The sequence below is a fragment of the Sorex araneus genome, chromosome 9, assembly GCF_027595985.1.
Source record: "Sorex araneus isolate mSorAra2 chromosome 9, mSorAra2.pri, whole genome shotgun sequence".
In the NCBI taxonomy this organism is placed as follows: domain Eukaryota; kingdom Metazoa; phylum Chordata; class Mammalia; order Eulipotyphla; family Soricidae; genus Sorex; species Sorex araneus.
Window position 1 is genome coordinate 19,531,394 of NC_073310.1, and position 20,150 is coordinate 19,551,543.

A 20,150-nucleotide genomic window follows, 5' to 3' on the forward strand; every position below is an offset into this window, starting at 1 on the left:
GAGAAGGCAGATGGAATAGAGAAGGGATCACTAAGAAAATGATGGCTGGAGGAATCAGTCGGAATGGGAGATGTGTGCCCAAAGTAGATAATGGACCAAATATAATGACCTCTCAATGTCTGTGCTGCAAGCCATAATGTCCAAAAGTAGAGAGAAAGTATGAGGAATATTGTCTGCCATGGAGGCAGGGGGAGGGTGGGAAAGGGAGGGTATACCGGGGATATTGGTGGTGGGGAATGTGCACTGGTGGAGGGATGGGTGTTTGATCATTGTGTGATTGTAACTCAAACACGAAAGCTTGTAACTATAGAGTTGTCATTTAGAGTGTCAACAATTGATATCAAGTGACACATATTAAAGGAATTATTCTAATCAAATCAGCCAGCAAATCAATTTATCTTGTATCAATCCAGCTAAAATGATTAGATATATTGACCTTTTGTTTTAATAAACAGAGCAATGAGAATATATAAGATTAGGTCGTGGTAAATTGTTGTACAATCGAAGTTGGTCTACAGAACTGAGCTTTCCAGTTTTTGTGAGGGAGACAGACGGTGGGTAGAAGGAGTCCCTGGGATGTTGGTGAAGGGAAGTGGATATTTTTTATTTTTCACATTAAAAGTTTGTTTAAATTGAGTTACCGTGAGATGCAGTTACAAAACTTTCATGTTTGAGTTTCAGTCATACAACAATCGAACACCTATCCATCCACCAATGCACATTTTCCACCACCAATGTCCCCAGTATCCTCCCCACCCATTCCAACCCCTACCCTGCCTCTATGGCAGACAATTTCCCCCATACTCTCTCTCTCTGATTTTGGGTATTAGGGGTTGCAATACAAATACTAAGAGGCTATCACGTTTGGTCTTTAGCTACTTTCAGCATACATCTCCCATCTCGAACGATCCTTCCAACCATAATTGACTTAGTGATTCCTTCTCTATCCCAGCTGCCTTCTCCCCTAGCTCATGAGGCTGGCTTCTAACCATGGAGCAATATTCTTGGCCCTTGTTCTACTATCCTTGGGTGTCAGTCTCATATTATGTTATTTTATATTCCTCAAATGAGTGCAGTCATTCTATGTCTGTCCCTCTCTTCCTGATTCATTTTGGGAAGTGGATATTCTTATAGAGGTTGTGGAGTTGGACCAAGATGCACGAAATCATCATTAACAATATTGTAAATTACTGTGCCTCAAAAAAATGGAAAGAAACACTGAATATTTTGAAATACACTGAACGGTACACCTTAAGAAAATGGGTTCACAAGCCTACAGCAAGCATTATCCTCAACGGGGAAAAACTAAGGGCCTTTCCTCTAAGATCAGGTACAAGACAAGGATGCCTGCTCTCACCACTTCTCTTCAATATAGTACTGGAAGTACTTGCGATAGCTATTAGACAAGAAAAAGAGATTAAGGGCATCCAGATAGGAAAGGAAGAAATCAAACTCTCACTATTTGCAGACGATATGATACCATATCTAGAGAAGCCTAAAGCCTCTACTAAGAAACTCTTAGAAACAATAGACTTATACAGTAAAGTTGCAGGCTACAAAATCAATACCCAAAAATCCATGGCCTTCCTATACACAAACAATGAGGCAGAGGAAAGGGACATGAAAAAAGCAATCCCATTCACAATCGTACCCCAGAAAATCAAGTACCTCGGAATCAGCTTAACCAAGGAAGTAAAAGACCTTTTCAAAGAAAACTATAAAATGCTACTCCATGAAATAAAAGAGGACATGAGGAAATGGAAACATATACCCTGCTTGTGGATAGGGAGAATCAATGTTGTCAAAATGGCAATACTCCCCAAAGCATTATACAGATTCAACACGATCCCTATAAGTATACCCATGACATTCTTCAAAGAAATGGATCAAGCAATCCTAAAATTCATATGGAACAACAAACGCCCACGGATAGCTAAAACAATTCTTGGGAAAAAGATGATGGGAGGCATCACCCTCCCCAACCTCAAACTTTACTACGAAGCAGTAACAATTAAAACAGCATGGTACTGGAACAAAGGCAGAGCCGTAGACCAATGGAACAGGGTGGAATATCCCTACACACAACCCCAAATGTATGATCATCTAATCTTTGATAAGGGAGCAAGAGATGTGAAGTGGAGCAAGGAAAGTCTCTTCAACAAATGGTGCTGGCACAACTGGACAACCACATGCAAAAGAATGGGCTTAGACCTCGACCTGACACCATGCACAAAAGTCAGATCAAAATGGATTAAAGACCTCAACATTCGACCACAAACCATAAGGTACATTGAAGACAAGGTCGGCAAAACCCTCCACGATATTGAAGATAAAGGTATCTTCAAAGGTGACACAGAACTAAGCAATCTAGTAAAAACAGAGATCAACAAATGGGACTACATTAAACTAAAAAGCTTCTGCACTGCAAAAGATACAGTGACCAGAATACAAAGACTATCCACAGAATGGGAAAGGATATTTACACAATACCCATCAGATAAGGGGTTGATATCAATGGTATATAAAGCTCTGGTTGAACTCTACAAGAAGAAAACATCCAACCCATCAAAAAATGGGGCGAAGAAATGAACAGAAACTTTACCAAGGAAGAAATACGAATGGCCAAAAGGCACATGAAAAAGTGCTCTACATCACTAATCATCAGAGAGATGCAGATCAAAACAACCACGAGATACCACCTCACACCACAGAGACTAGCACACAGCCAAAAGAACAAAAGCAACCGCTGTTGGAGAGGATGTGGGGAGAAAGGGACCCTTCTACACTGCTGGTGGGAATGCCGACTGGTTCAGCCCTTCTGGAAAACAATATGGACGATTCTCAAAAAACTAGTGGTTGAGCTCCCATTTGACCCAGCTATACCACTGCTGGGAATATATCCCAGAGATGCAAAAAAGTATAATCGAAACAACATCTGCACATGTATGTTCATTGCAGCACTGTTTACAATAGCCAGAATCTGGAAAAAACCTGAATGCCCTAGAACGGATGACTGGTTGAGGAAACTTTGGTACATCTATACAATGGAATACTATGCAGCTGTTAGAAAAAAGGAGGTCATGAATTTTGTATTCAAGTGGATTGGCATGAAAAGTTTCATGCTAAGTGAAATGAGTCAGAAAGAGAGAGACAGACATAGAAAGATTGCACTCATCTATGGCATATAGAATAACAGAGTGGGAGACTAACACCCAAGAATTGTAGAAATAAGTACCAGGAGGTTGACTCCATGGCTTGGAGACTGACCTCACATTCTGGGGAAAGGGCAACTCAGAGAAGGGATCACCAACTATAATGTAGTTGAAGGCCATGCGGGGGAAGGGAGTTTCGGGCTGAATGAGGGCTAGAGACTGAGCACAGTGGCCACTCAACACCTTTATTGCAAACCTCAACAGCTAATTAGAGAGAGAGAACAGAAGGGGATGCCCTGCCACAGTGGCAGGGTGGGGTGGGGGGAGATGGGATTGGGGAGGGTGGGAGGGATGCTGGGTTTACTGGTGGTGGAGAATGGGCACTGGTGAAGGGATGGGGTCCCGAACTTTGTATGAGGGAAGCATAAGCACAAAAGTGTATAAATCTGTAACTGTACCCTCACGGTGATTCACTAATTAAAAAAAAATAAATTTAAAAAAATGGGTTCAATTTTATGTGGATTATATTTTAATACGTAAATGTTTTAATGGCTTGACATGGCACGGTTGAGTGGGAAGACAACATTATTTAGGGCTTAAGTCAACAATTTAAAGTTAATTCATAAAAAAAGCCATGAGAATTTCCAGCTCATTTACCCTCACCTATTAGCACATGCTTTTATTTTTTCAAATCTTTGAAACCAAGGAGGTGATTTTATCTTTATTTATAGATGGGACATTTTATTTATAGATGAGGCAGTTACTACGTGAGGCAGAATTAAGAGACATTTTATTATTTTATTATTTTTTATTTTTTTGCTTTTTGGATCACACCCAGCAATGCACAGGGGTCACTCCTGGCTCATGCACTCAGGAATCACCCCTACGGAGCTCAGGGGACCATATGGGATGCTGGGATTCGAACCCGGGTTGGCCGCGTGCAAGGCAAACGCCCTACCCGCTGTGCTATCACTCCAGCCCCAAGAGACATTTTAAAAGGTAAAATCTCTAAACATTTCAGATAACAAGAATCAGGTAGAGAGTTATTAAACATTATAGACCTAGTGCTCTTAGATTATATATATAGCAATTTCACTGACTTGTGAAGGATTCTTTTTATTTACTGACACAAAGGAACAACGAAGGCAAAAAATCAGTTTAAACAAGTCATGTCATTAGATAAAATCAGCAAAGGCTTATCTCAGTTTTACAACACGATGAATTATAAAAGTGAAAAATTTATAAAATGTTCTTTTGCTAAAGTAATAGTCCTGTGAGTCAGACACAGCTTATGCATAATATCCATGGAAAAAGACTGCCACCGCTAGGAGGAGGATGGCATTAACGTTCACTACTCTCTTCCAAAAGGGCTTCTCTGATGTGTCTGTCAACTTCTTCATCTGAGCTTCTTTTTCCTCTTCGGTCAGCTTGGGACCTTTTTTTGGCAGACCACAGAATAAGTCACAAGCCTGCCTGCAACAGCCACGAGTTTCCTCAGAATTATCTAGGATAAAGACAGATAAGCACATGGTCACAAAATACAGGAAACAAAGCTCCTTCCAATGTGGTATGAGTGATTCAAGAATGATTGGAACCATGTCTAAGCACTAGCAGAGTTCCTCAGAAAATGTGAATAAGTTTGAGGATATAAAAGAAAAAAACTTTACAAGGCATAAGTTCAATAAACAGAGTAGAAACTAATAAACTGGGAGAAACGTACAAATATACAAAGGATTTCATTTTTTCCAGGCTCTAGGAACCGTATGGGATGTCAGAAACTGAGCCTGGTTGGCCACATGCAAAGCAAGAACCCTAGCCTCTATGCTAACTCTCTGCACCCCCAAACAATTTGGAGAAAAAGATGGTTTATACCCTTGCTTATAATCAAGATATGTATTTAAAGCATTTAATATGAGACCATGATCAGGAGAAGTTGGAATTTGTTTTTGCTTCCCCCAGAATTGGTACACAGATTCATAGGTGGGTGATGGATGCATGGACAGAAAGAGGAACAGATCAAATAAATAGATGTTATATGTAACAAATTGTCCTGGTTCTTGGGAGGGTAAAATCTTAAAGTTTTTAATTTGTGACAAGTAGAACTAATTTGTCTGGGCAGTAATAAAAACTAGTGTTTAACAAGTGTTAAAAAACATTAAACTCGGGGAAAGAAACATGAAAAAGGAAAAAACCCATTAAACCCGTTCATATATGTAGAGTTATACATGAAAATTACAAGTAAACCTGGTATTACCTTCATAGTCATCCTCGTCCTCTTCCTGTATTTTCTCATCTGCATCTAAGTCAATTCGTTTCTCTGTACTGTTCCGAAGAGCCCAGCAAAGACGATACAACTAGCAAGAGACCGTTGGAAGGAACATAAATGATAGGCAAATGCTTATAATATGTGCAATTTTATCCAATAATACATTTGTTTTTAAGTGCCCCCAAGATATTACAGAAGACTGTAGATAATGTACTCATTGATGTAAATACACTATATTTATTTATGTTTTATATTCTTCTGGCTAAAAACCTTAATAGGTTAAATCTCCTACTTCTGGATTTAAGATTTTCTGAAAGTCAAAGATTTATTTAAGTATATTATTGTCTGGCTTTACCCATTGTCCTCATTCAATTCCTATTAACTTCAATATTTCAACTTACGCTTTGTATAGCGGTTACTTTCATAACTTTAAAGCCATTTTCTTAAGAGTATTTTTTTTGTCTTTTTTTTTGGGGGGGTCACACCCGGCGATGCACAGGGGTCACTCCTGGCTCTGCACTCAGGATTACCCCTGGCGGTGCTCAGGGGACTATATGGGATGCTGGGAATCGAACCCGGGTCGGCTGCGTGCAAGGCAAATGCCCTACCCGCTGTGCTGTCACTCCAGCCCCCATTCTTAAGAGTATCTAAAAAAAATTTTAATTTATTTTTTTAATTTAAAATTTTTTTTAATGAACCACCGTGAGATACAGTTACAGACTTACAAACTTTTGTGCTTATGTTTCAGTCATACAATGATCGAGTACCCATCCCTCCACCAGTGCCCATTCTCCACCACCAATGTTCCCAGTGTCCCTCCCCCGTCAACACCCCCTCACCCCCCGCTCCAACCTCTGTGGCTCAAGGATTCCCTTTTTAAAAAATTTTAAAATTAAAAAAAATTTTATTGAATCACCGTGAGATAGTTACAAGCTTTCATGTTTGGGTTACAATCTCACAATGATCAAACACCATCCCTCCACCAGTGCACATTCTCCACCACCAATATTCCAGGTATATCCCCCCTTTTCCACCCTTCCCCTGCCTCCATGGCAGACAATATTCCCCATACTCTCTCTCTACTTTGGGGCATTATAGCTTGCAACACAGACAATGAGAGGTCATCATGTTTGGTCCATTATCAACTTTTGGCATGCATCTCCCATCCCAACTGGTTCCTCCAGCCATCATTTTCTTAGTGATCCCTTCTCTATTCCAAAGGATTCCCTTTTACTCTCTCTCTCCTTTAGGGTGTTGTGGTCTGCCTATAGTCTACTTGAGTGATCATTTTTAGACAGTGTTTATGTGCTATTACTGAGTTCTGCTAGCAATCTATACTTTTTCCTGTTCACTTTTTATGTTTTTAAAAATTTATCGTCACTTTAAAACTTATCTTGGGGTTGGAGCGGTAGCACAGCAGGCATTTGCCTTGCACATAGCCAACCCGGGTTCAACCCAGCATCCTATATGGTCCCCTGAGCACCGCCAGGAGTAATTTCTGAGCACACATCCAGGAGTAACCCCTGTGCATTGCAGGGTGTGACTCAAAAAGCAAAAAAAGAAAACAAACAAACAAAAATCTTATCTGAAGAGTTATAGGATTTCATTAGTTTTTCTTTAAGTATATTTAATATATATATATACATATACTTACTTTGCATGTTAATTAAGAAATTGAAAAGAAATACCATTTATGTGATTATATAATCTTTTATGGGCTAACCATAGACCAAGAACATATGACTGGACACAGTGATTAAATAATAAGTTTTACCTCACTGTCACGGGCACCAGTAACATCTCCATGGTGAGACTTGTTACTGTTTTTGGCATATCGAATACGCCACGGGTAACTTGCCAGGGGTCTCTGAGAGGGGCGGAGGAACCGAACCTGGGTCAGCCTTACCCTACCGCTGTGCTATTGCTCCAGCCCAAGTTTTACCTCATTCTAAGGAAATTATTCCAAATATCAAATGGGTTTTTAAATCATAAATCTTCATGTGCTAAACATTATACTTCACTTAATTGGCTTCACACTAGGACAATACCTTTCTTGTTGAGCATATTATATGCTTCTGTCTTATTATGATTTCTAATTAAAGTTTTATAAAAAACTATATAATAAAGGCCTGTCTGACATCAAATGCACTTTCTTTTCTAAATTCTATTAGGTTCAAGAAACTCATTCTGTAAGCTAGAATGAAAACTCTTGCTTTCTAGCCTTGTCCCAAAACCTTTGTCCTCAGATATTTTGCTTTACTGCACTGTTAGGTTTAGTCCAAAATACTATTAGTTATTTTCTCTGAAATAATTATTGAGTTTTATCAGTATCTTGGAAATTTCAAATTTCATAGTGTACAATAAATTAGATAAATTGATCCTTCAGACTTTCTCCCTAAGAATTAATAATAAATTATTGTTATTATTAATAGTCTTGACATAAAGTTTGACATTCTTATTTATTTCTTTGGAATCTATGTTTGTCATTAAACTGGACATGTCTCTAGTGTTGTTTAATAAGTTTCTAATGGCTAGTATAAATATTTATCCATAAATTATGGTGATATATCTTTGGTAAAGTAAATTAATCTACTCTGTGATTCAGGTTTTTCATTTTCACAGGCCACTTAATTATATCTAATATACTTGCCATTCTGAAATGTATCTTGTTTTCAGTTTTTCTCTAAAATCAGTGCTTTAAGAAAAATCTGTGTGACAGGATTTGTACTACATATGAAATTCTACTTACTTATAACCTAGATGGCAATTATGACCTGACCTTCCTAGGATCTTAACAAAAATGTAGATTTACCCATCAGCTGCATTGTGAAGCTTTTGATGATGAACTCCAGTTCCTCACCTTTCATTTCTTAATTTGCTGATACTATGTGTATACTAGGTCAAAATTTTGTTTAGCCGAATAACTAGTTGATAATATATGAGGTTCTTTATAACTGTTTTGGTGCTATGATTCCTTCGCTTGGGGCTTCGACACTGGTTTCTTTAGTAAACAAAAAGCCCTTAATTTAAAACAAGCACAAATCTGTTACTCATTACTCACATGGACATCAGGGATGGGTTTCGTTAACAGGGAAATTCCGAGGACGATCACTGCGGTAATGAAAGAGAGGATCATAGCAAAATAGAGATAGTGCACTCCACAAATAATCTTGGGGCAGTTACTTGGAGCTAAACAACTCCCTGTTCCGTAGGCAAACTCCATAATCATACGAATAAGGCCTATCACAAATCCAATCATTAGACCCCAGAAGGCTCCCTGCAAAAGAAACAAGAGAAATAAAATTAGAGTCTTTAAAAAATATGAGAAGCTCATTCAAATATGTCATGTTATTCTTTGACTGTTTATCCACCAACATCAGAGAAACTAATCTGCACCACAAGATTACCAAAGCAGAAAAAAGTTGGCTTGTGAGTTCTGTGATCTGAAACATTTTCGCTCTCTTGGTTCTTCCACTCAAGGACATGATCTAGTCTGATCTACAAAGTTCTCTAGATCTCAATTTCATAGCTATTTAAAGATGTGATTTATTTTTTCTAATAAATAGAACTGTGACTTAGGTTATATAAATTGCAGAGCAGATATTAGATGGCTATGAAATTTTATAAAGTTTTTGACATGTTAAACATTTATTTGCTCTAGGAAGTTAGTTGAGACAAGTCCTATCATCTTCTGATTCGACTCTGTTTAGGTATTGTGTAAAGACTAAGAGTACTGGCATTTTGCAGCTGCTAAACTTATCCCTACAGATGTGGCCACCGAGCCACACTGGTGACAGCAGGGCAGAAAAATTGGCTATTTCTACACTCAGTGCTCAAAACTGTGGGTGCTAAGAATGGTTAGTAGCCTCACATTTGCTGGGTTGCAGGGGAAAAAAAGAAAACAAAAATTAAGAGTATAAGCTTCAAATGGAAGAAGAACTGAACGCTAAGACCTACTAGTATTAATAGATGAAAAACATAAATATTAACCTTTCTGCACCTGTTTCAATCTGTTTTCTTTCCACAAATTTTCTTTTATTTTATTAAAGCACTGTGAGTTGCAAAGTCATCAGAATATAATAATAATAAAATTAATGCTTGGAAAAATTAAGGGATTAAATGTACATGGTCCATAATAATCAATTAATTATATCTAGAATAGCAGAAATTAATCTTATTAAAACTTTTTATAATAGTAGATTTTCTTTTTCATTTTATTAAATCACCATAAGATACACAGTTGCAAAGTTTTTCATGATTGGGTTTTGGTCATACAATGTTCCAATACCTACTTCTTCACCAGTGTACATTTCCCATCATCAATGTCATCAGTTTCCTTCCTTATCCACACCTATAGAGGCAGACTTCTCTCCTCCCCCATCCTTTTGGGTGTTATGATTTGCAGTACAGGTACTGAAAGGTTATCATGTATATCCCTTTGAATGATAGGTTTTCTTCTAAGAACTTCGCATATTTAATCTTTTTTTAACTCTCAAGGCAATTGCATAAGATAAACATCATGATTATCTATTTTACAGGGTCAAATGGCTTGCTTAAAATCACGCTGAAGGGCCAGTGAAACAGCTCAAGGGGGTCAAGCATATGCCTTGCAAGTGCAAGGACCAGCATTTGATCTCTGGCACCTCGTAACCCACACCTCCCTCCCCCAAGCATGGTGGACTATGGAGTATGATCCTGGTAGTCACTGGGAATAGTCTCTACAAACTAATAATGCAGTATCAATGAGCAGAAGTGACCTCCAGAATCCAGAGTCCTAACTAAAAAATAGCAATACTATAATAACATTAAGTGATATCTCCTGGACTGGATCCTGGCAGTCTTCAGTCTGACTTTCTCAGTTCTGTACCATATGTATTTATATCTATATGTATATATGATATTTTGTCAGATATTTTGTCACATTGTGAGTGTGCACTATATGTTCATTCACTTGAATGAAAATCATAATTGTGACTGACCAAATTAAAATTAAATGGCTTTTAAGTCATATAAATAAGATGAAAAGAATACATTTTTTCACCAGCCAAAGAAACCATTTTTTTCCTCATTCCAGCAAGAAAAACTTTGCCAATTTTGACTTACCTGTTCATTGACTCTTTTACATACAATGGCAAGCAGATAGACAGTTGCAATTGGAGGTCCAAGGTAGCTAGAAATTGATTCTACGTAATGGATCAGTTGCCCATTGTTAGAAACCTCTACCAAAGGAACCCACAGAATACTGATGATGATTAACACAACAATAAATAGCCTGGGAAGAAAACAAAATGATTTAAACAATAAATAAGAACTTCATTGATACTCATATTTTGCTTCAGTTCTTGAATTTATATTCTTGTGGCCATTCCCTGATTTTCCAAAGAAAATCAAGCTCCTCAATCTCATATGATATTGTCTCATGTTTAATGATTAGTAAATGCAATAAAGCAATTACTTGTCTAGAGCCATAATAACTTCAAGATTAAATATTCATTCATAAAACAGTTCAAATGTCAATAATAATTTAATAATTCTCTAGTATAGTTTATTCATTATATAAATGGTAAATAAACACCAGGTTTCTATTAATAACTATTTGAGGACATCTTTTTTTTTTCTGGTTTTTGGGCCACACCTGGTAGTGCTCAGGGATTACTCCTGACAGAGCTCAGGGGACCATATGGAGTGCTAGGGTCAGATGTGTAAAAGGCAAATGCTCACTCTGGCTCCTATTAATAATTGTTTGGATAATAAAGAAGCAAGCTATACTTTGACCCTTTTACTTATCTTGAGAAAAATTAAGTCATTTTGCACAGATAAGAATTAAAATATCTCAAAAAAAGGAATGAAAATATTTCTATCCCAGAATCCTGAATAAATTGGCCATAAATGCTAATTTGTGAATTTTATGATTTAAGTGTTTTTGCAGGTAGAGAAAATTGGTTAAAACAATTTAAGTGGGGCTGGAGCAATTACACAGCGGGTAGGGCGTTTCCTTGCCCACAGCCGATCCGGGTTCGATTCCTAGCATCCCATATTACCCTTGAGCACCGCCAGGGGTAATTCTTGAGTGCAGAGCCAGGAGTGACCCCTGTATATCGCAGGGTGTGACCCAAAAAAAGAACAAAACAAAACAAAACAAAAACAATTCAAGTGACTGAAAATATGAGATTACTGGAGCCCAACGAACATGCATTCACTTTCTAAAATTCCACAATAATTTATACTTGTGAGATGAATAAACATAGAAACATAGTTCATTGAACTATTTATAAGAGGTCATCTGTTTAGTCTCCATTAACCTTGCAATAACTAAGTGCATTATTCCTACAACATTGTTAGGATTCAATAAATAACCCCTACTATCTTTATTATCATAATTGTAAAGCACATCCCATGCCAACATTGCTTGCTTATCTTTGATATTTTTTTTACCACTTGTAGAATAAAATCCAAAGTCTTCTTATGGCTTAAATGCTTCGTGCATGACTCACTCCTATTTACTGTTCTGACCAAGTTTCCCTTTCTCTCCTTCTGCTCCTCTTGTAGCAGCCTCACTTCTTATTTTTAGATACACACATGTAACTGTAGTAGAAACACATTACTCAGTATTCCTTTCCCACACAGAGTTTACTTTCACATTTCCCTGAAGGTTCTGAAGAAATATGCCCTCCTCAGAGAGGGTTATCTGACCACTTCTCATAACTATTATTCACACTTTATTTGCTGCTTTTATTTTCTTCTTTTGTGTCATTTAAATCTACTATTTGTTATCTATATTTTGATGTACGTGTCTATTTTGAACTTGTATATTTGTTCTTGTTTATTTTCCCCATAACAGCATAAATCTTATGAAGCAGGAAATTTATTTATATGTATATATATACATTGTTTCATATTTGTATCTTGAGAAAAAGTGGAAATTTAATGAGTGAGGAACAGAAAATAATTATTAACTTATAATTGAGACTTACAGGGAACTTATATATTTGCATATATATACACACAAGATAACATACTTATTAGTGGGTTATTGCATCTCGAGCCTGTGGAATTCTAGTTTAACAACAGAAATATAGATGTCATACTGCTCTTCTTCTCCTATAACAGTTTCCCTGAGTAGAGAAAAGATCTGGACCAACTGATCCCTTTTAATTTCTCTGCAAATCTATAACAAACATGCTATATATTATGATAGCATATTATACTATGTAATACCATATAATAATTATTAATGACCAAATAATATAGTAATTGTTATTATAATAAAAAAGGCAGTTCTCTTAAAAAGGTGATCAGTTTTTCTTGAACACCATCTCCTCTGTAGTAGTATGTGGGTGACTAATCTGCTACTCTTTCATGTGATTAAGCATCAAAAGTTCTAGAGGCAAAGCATTAATTAACCTCTCAGAGTCGTACCATTGCTCATTAATTTGCTCGAGCAGGCACCAGTAACGTCGCCATTGTGAGACTTGTTACTGTTTTTGGCATATCAAATAAGCCATGGGGAGCTTGCCAGGCTGCCTTGTGGGTGGGACACTCTTGGTAGGTTTCGGGGCTCTCCTGAGAGGGACGGAGGAATTGAAGCTCGGTTGGCTGCATGCAAGGCAAACGCCCTACCCACTGTGCTATGACTCCAGACCCAGAGTAGGAAGAAATTTTGTGCCCCGTGAAAACCGCTGATGGAGCAGGATGAGAGAGCATATTAAGGAGAGGAAGAAATAAGAGACATTCAGAAATACTTGAAAGTCTGAAGCAGCATCTATGTGATTTTAAAGTAATGTTTCCATGTTTTCTATCTGAAAAGAGAGAAATTGGTTAAATGTTTTTTTTTCTTTTTGGGTCACACCCAGCGATGCTCAGGGGTCACTCCTGGCTTTGCACTCAGGAATTACTCCTGGCGGTGCTTGGGGGACCATATGGGATGCCAGGGTCGGCCGCGTGCAAGGCAAACGCCCTACCCGCTGTGCTATCGCTCCGGCCCTGGTTAAATGTTTTTTAATGTGCCTTTCTATCTGTAGAACTCAATTATGAGTTTCACTGAACCCAAAAAGGAGGAAACTCTATTTTCTATACCTGTACTTTCCCAGAGGAATTTTAGGTTGAAACCAGGATTCTCTTACCGTCCAGCTATAAGGAGTTCTTTCTCTGATGCCTGTTTCCTCACTTTGGTGTAGAGGTCCATGGTGAAAACGGTGCTGGCACTATTGAAGATGGAGGTCAGGGAACTAATGAGAGAGGCCAACATGACTGACATCATCAAACCTCGAAGTCCTGGGGCCAGAAGAAGATATAAACATTGTTTAAAAACCTCTGGGGAGCTTGCCAAACCCAAAAGTCATTAAAGATGAAAGTGTAATCTGGAATATTAATTGTTATCATAGTACATGTCCTCTATATTTCCTAGTAAAATGGGAATAATTGAGCATGGTGTTGTAATACTAAATATAAACCTAGAAATAATTTGTTGAACTAAATCTGTAGAAGAAATGTGCTGTACTACTTTTCTTTGCGAGAGGAACTCTTGGCTTCTTGAAGATGGAGAGAAAACCAGAGAGAAAGAATTGTCATAGGTGGACCTTTTGAAGAAGTCTTCAGTGGGAAAAGTAAAAAGATTTGAGAATATTATGACATCTCCATTCTCCAGTTCCCTATATGAGTTCATTAATAATACTCTCAGTCTTCCTAAGACAAGGATTGGAGTGGAGTGATGTTGCTAGTGGCCATGCTCTCTTTCTTTTGATGATGCTCTTGTGGATCAGAGAAGGAGGGTCACAGTCATATTCACTAACATTTATTGAGTCCCAGGTATAAGATCACCTGGTTGCTCCTGAGCACCAAACTCTGTTGCTTTTGTTGACCTGTTTCTCTGATCACCTTATAGCATCTTAATAATGTACTTATTTTTTTTATTGAATGTAATCAAAGTAAAGTGAAAGTAAAGTGAAATTTACCAGTTACACATGCAGGGTGGGGGGCTGGGGAGGTGGGGGGAAGGGGGGAGGTATATCGTGATTCTTGGTGGTGGAATATGTGCACTGGTGAAGAGATGGGTGTTTGAGCATTGTATAACTGAGACTTTAATCTGAAAGCTTTGTAACTTTCCACATGGGTGAATTAATAAAAGAATTAAAAAAACTCTAAGAAAGAAAAAAAATGTACTTGTTTTTATGTGTGAGGTTTATTTAATTTAATTCATGACATTAGAATGTAAGTTCTAGAATAGAGTATTTTTTGCCCATTTCAATTATATTTTCTAAGTGCAAGGGCAGTGTCTGGCATAATGTAGGCACTCAATAAATGGCTGTAAGTTAAATATATAGATCTATTATTTGAGCTTCTCTGGTATAAATAAAGTAAGATAAATATTTTACCTTTAGTATGCTGAGTTTGTAAGATTAGAGCAATGAAGCTACTTTGCTGACAAATAAAAATTAAATATTCCTACTCTTTTTTCTCTTTTTTTTTGGGGGGGGGTTTCACACCCAGTGATACACAGGGGTTACTCTGGCTCTGAACTCAGGAATTTCAGTGCTCAGAGGACCATATGGGATGCTGATGCTGTGAATCAAACCCGGGTTGGTCGAGTGCAAGACAAACTCCCAACCCGCTGTGTTATCATTCCAGCCCCAAAATATTCCTACTCTTGATACTGTGACCAAAGGAATAAATCTTTTTCTAGTAGAAATTATATCTGTTTTATCTCTGTAATCTACAGATTCAGAACAAAGTTAGTAACTTATGCTCAGGAAATGTTTGGCAAATATAGCTGAATTACTAGAAGGAATAATCTTTCTAGTAATCATTATACCATAATCTCTCCATATAGTAAGAATTATACCATAATCCTTCCCCCTGATCTATCTGTCTTGGACTCTGACTAGGTCTCTGAGGTAGCCCAACAAGAAGCACTTTTCTCCCTTATTTCCAGCTTACTTGAGGTTTTATTTACAATTAAAATTTTGTTCTCAGCAAATTTCAAACAGAGAATACATTGCTAATGCTGATCTCTATGCTTCGGAGTTCTTCTGAATACATTTACCTATAAGTGAAAGTTTTCACCCTACTAATTTTCCCAAATCTCTTAATCTCTGGCTACTACCATTTTGTACTTTTGTTAATATGGGTTTGGTTTCTTTAGATTCGACACACAATTGGCATTATGCAATATTTAAAATTTTTGGCTTAGTTTTCTTAGTATTATACTTGGGTTTAATTACTTTGTTGAAAATTGTTTTGTTTAAGTATAGTCGAAATGACATCTGCACTTATATGTTCATCGGAGCACTGTTTACAATAGCCAGAATCTGGAAAAAAAACGAGTGCCCTAGAACAGATGACTGGTTGAAGAAACTTTGGTACATCTATACAATGGACTACTATGCAGCTGTTAGAAAAAATGAGGTCATGAATTTTGCATATAAGTGGATCGGCATGGAAAGTATCATGCTAAGTGAAATGAGTCAGAAAGAGAGAGACAGACATAGAAAGATTGCACTCATCTGTGGAATATAGAATAACAGAATAGGAGACTAACATCCAAGAATACCAGGAGGTTGACTCCATGGTTTGGAGGCTGGCCTCACATTCTGGGGAGAGGGCAACTCAGAGAAGGAACCACCAAGTATAATGCGGTAGGAGGCCATGCGGGGGAAGGGTGATGCGGGCTGAATGTAGAGACTTAACACAGTGGCCACTCAACACCTCTATTGCACAACACCTAATTAGAGAGAGAGAGAGAACAAAGGGGAATACCCTGCGGCAGGGTGGGGTGGGGGGAGATGGGATTGGGGAGGGTAGGAGGGATGCTGGGTTTACCGGTGGTGGAGAATGGGCACTGGTGAAGGGATGGGTTCTCGAACTTTGTATGAGGGAAACATGAGCACAAAAATGTATAAATCTGTAACTGTACCCTCAACGGTGATTCACTAATTAAAAATAAATAAATTTTTAAAAAAAGAAAATTGTTTTGTTTAATTATGTTGTTGGAAATGGGTTTGTGTAATTATGTTATTTAAAAGAAGGATTTATTTATACAAAATAATGAATATAAATAACATTCATTGCTACTTTGCTTCCATTTATTGGATCAGGGATGCTACCTTACCGTTAGGCATCAGTTCCATAACCAGTATGGGGTAGGCATAATTAGTGCAGCCAACTTCATTGCCACAGTGTTTCATACATTCAGAAGGTACAACACAGGCCACCTTATCTAAGGAAGGATTGAAAAGAATAGGTTTAGTGGGTGGGATTCAAACAGGTAAACACTACAAGCATCGGACCTAAATACAGATGATAAGATGGGTGGGAGGAAAGACATTTCCTTTGAAATTGCAGATTCAGCTTAAAACTTCATACTATGGTTCTGGTCCTTCATTGCCTAGAATACAGTCTCCTAAGGGCCTCACACTTGTTGTTCCCCTTGAATTGCAGGATCTCCTTTGGGATGTGATTCAATGAGAGCATTACTGCAATCAGAGGGAGCTGACTTCCTCCCTCAGAACAGCTAGGTGAGCTTCCATGTATCCTTCCAGAAGCACAAGACTCCAGAGATAAAAACAAAACAACACAATAATAACAGCCAGGAAGTAAGTCTTGTGCTCAGTAATATTTAGATGAGTATTTTCCGTCTAGTTTTACAAAGAAGTGTTCCTTGTAATAGTTGTTGGGGTGACTACTCTATGTGATCTGATACATCACTTCATAGTGTAAGTCGCGAACACGTTGGCTATGTATATTGTCTAAACAGTAGATAACGTGACAAAAGACAACACACATTGATTTTGAAAATCACTCAGAATACTAACTACCTTAGTGCATCAGTTTCTCTTAAACAATTTACTTCTAGTGTTCCACCCCCACTCCAAGAAAAATGTCTCTTTGCACAACTATGGTAATTGTCAGTATGATAGTTTTGTAAAAGTAGTCTGCCTTTTATATGGAACATAATAATTTCAGGTTTTCCCCAGTTTTTGTAGTTTTCAGTTACTTGTGTGCAATTAAATATTCTTCAATAATCTACACTGTGATGTTGGAAGACGTTATACTGGTCACTTAACATTAATTCTAACAAAATTTCAGCTAGAAATTCTAATACCCAGTTGAGAAAACAAGAAGTGAGTGTATATTACTGATTAATTGTTCCAGTAAAAGCTTGAGTTCTCCATTGGTCAAATATGTTTAGCTATATTTTCCTTATTTTTTATGATAAAGTTGATCTTATGGCAGACTTTCAATTGCTTTTAACGGTTTCAGGAATAAAAGAAGCCTAAACAATCCAATTCCAAAGCAGTGTAGATTATTTTAGTTTTATTATTTTAGTTACTTTTCAACCATATTAGAAGTTTCAAGAAGTGACAATGCATCTCAAAGACTTTGCCAGCCATAGATGTTCTGGATACCACAGATCATTTAGTGCTTATTTCTAACTGTCTTTCATCTTTCATCTCCGTAATGCATTATCTTCTAGACTTATTTAAATCTTACAAAAATGGACTCATGGTTTCCACCATAAGAGGCATAGTGGAAACTAACCAGGGAGTAATGTCAAATACTCTAATTTTATTTGCTTTTAATCCTCTGCACAACTCTTCCATGTACCTAAAATTCTGTTTTCACTTCTGTACATGATGAATTTTCTAGTTTTTCAGGAATTAATACAGTCTTAATACCATATTTTAGAATTTGAGCATTAAAAAGGAGGATGTGTGGATTCAGAACTTGCCTGTATAGAGGATGCGACTAATCATCCCTGGCATTACCATGAAGAACAAGGGCAGTAGCTTGAGGTAACCGCACATGATGCAGGCACCCTTCACGTGAGACATGTCCTTGCCCGAAAGGCAGCGCTGTACAATAACCTGCCAAGAATACATTATGTCACAATGAAACAACTAGAAGATGGCTTTGAGCAAGAGGAGTATCATTTTTTAAGGAATTAATGTTGCAATAAGAAATTATGTGTAATTCTTGGTCATAAGAAAAGATGTAGTCATGTAATCCACGTGAATGGATCTGGAGAATATCATGTTGGGTGAAATCAGAGGGAGAACAGACCCTTTCTCATAGGTAGGATATAATAAAATAATATGAGAAGTGGAATATAATGAACAGAAAGTTGAAAGCATCAAATCTTTTCCTCTCATAATACAAAAATCCCAAAGCTGGAAAAGCAAGAGGGTGCATAAGAAAACATATATTTGAATCATCTGATGGTAAATTTTAAAAACAAATTTTGATTCAGTGAGTCTGGATGTCATCGGTGCCAATGGCCCAAAGACAAGACAGTAGGTTTAAGAATTAAGAGAATAGAAGTACCTACCAAAGGGCCCTAAGAATTTGTTCAATGGCAAAAACGTGTGCTTTGCATAAAGGAGATTTGGGTTTGATCCCCGGCACTGCATGGTTTCTGAATTACTGAGCTGGCGGTAGTCATGAGTACTCTTGATATAGCCCCATATAAAAAAATAGACACCAAAATGCTTAATTGAGAAGTTAAAGGATTTTCCTTTGAGGCATGTAGGCTCTTCCAAGATAGAGAGAAAATAGGTTATACAATTACTTTTTCAATAACAAGCTAACCCGAAGTGGAACACTTTTAAAATGATGTATGTGTATACAACATACATACAAGAAACTAGAAACTTTTTCATGAGAACAATGTAAACATATACATACACACACTGCATGCACAGACTCACCTGATCTGCGCACCAGTACCACATAGCTACGGGGATATTTCCAAATACAATTCCTGGCCATGGGATATCTCCAGTGATGGGATCTCGGAAAATGTGGAAGGAGTCTGGTTGAGGTGTATAGCACTTGGAACTGATGGTCAGGTTGTCCCCCTCTACTACCGATGGGATGGCATTCATGTACTTCTCCATAAATTGCTCATAACCTCCAACTTCAGCAAATGCTGAAAGGCATTGGATAAAGTGAAAAATTTCACAGAAATATATTATTCAAATCATCACTAGAATCAAAGATACCATGCCCCAGTAGTATCCTGCTCATAATTATTTCTTTGTAATGGAGATATCCAGTCTGGTGAACTTCTCCATGTCTCCTGAGAATCCTGTGTTTCTAGTACTTCCACTGGCACTGATTTTCATGAAGGTCATAAACTATATTATCTTTGAACTTAATTTTTTTTGCTCTGAGGATAGAATCCAGTGCCCCACATATGCAAGGCAAGTGCTCTTGCTGAGTTACTTTTCTGGCCCTTAATTATTTTTCTTATGTTGAACTTCTATTGTTTCTTTGCTTAGTTATGGTATTTTTAGGTTTACGAGTTTTGTCAATACTCTTCTCTTTCTTCCTTTATCAGCACTGTTTTCAGCAAGGTTGTGATCGATTGCTAAGATGATACCTGCTAGAAACTCTGACCCTTGTTACAACTTATACTTGCCTTACATCCCAGTTTTGTGCACATAGGATTGAGGTGCTGAGTAGTTTTTGGACCAAAAAAAGTTTTAGGAATTTATGGCCACAAAACCGCTTCTAAAAAAATCACTAAACTGACATTTTTTTTTTGAACACACTTGGCAATGCACAGGGGTTACTCCTGGCTCATGCACTCAGGAATTACTCCTGGTGGTGCTCAGGGGACCATACAGGATGCTGGAAATTGAACGCGGGTTGGCCACATGCAAGGCAAACGCTCTACCCACTGTGCTATCGCTCCAGCCCCCCAAAAACATTAAACTGACTTTTAATAAAGAGAA

At 37.6% G+C, this 20,150-nt stretch overlaps 1 protein-coding gene and 1 non-coding gene across 2 annotated transcripts in view; one reads left to right on the forward strand and one right to left on the reverse strand.

Annotated features, from left to right (window-relative positions):
* Positions 1-4,441: 4,441 nt before the first annotated feature.
* Positions 4,442-20,150, reverse strand: part of LOC101542425 (solute carrier family 5 member 4) — a 34,673-nt gene continuing 18,964 nt past the window's right edge. The window contains exons 8-15 of the mRNA XM_004615583.2: positions 19,122-19,342; positions 18,146-18,281; positions 16,526-16,633; positions 13,542-13,692; positions 10,522-10,690; positions 8,480-8,695; positions 5,407-5,506; positions 4,442-4,656 (exon numbers count right to left, since the gene is read on the reverse strand). Coding sequence (XP_004615640.2) covers positions 4,442-4,656; positions 5,407-5,506; positions 8,480-8,695; positions 10,522-10,690; positions 13,542-13,692; positions 16,526-16,633; positions 18,146-18,281; positions 19,122-19,342 — 1,316 coding nt within the window. The remainder of the gene's footprint in view (positions 4,657-5,406; positions 5,507-8,479; positions 8,696-10,521; positions 10,691-13,541; positions 13,693-16,525; positions 16,634-18,145; positions 18,282-19,121; positions 19,343-20,150) is intronic.
* On the forward strand, positions 9,159-9,293 carry LOC129399022 (small nucleolar RNA SNORA43). Its single transcript, XR_008626870.1, has one exon. It is a non-coding gene; the product is annotated as a small nucleolar RNA SNORA43 (small nucleolar RNA).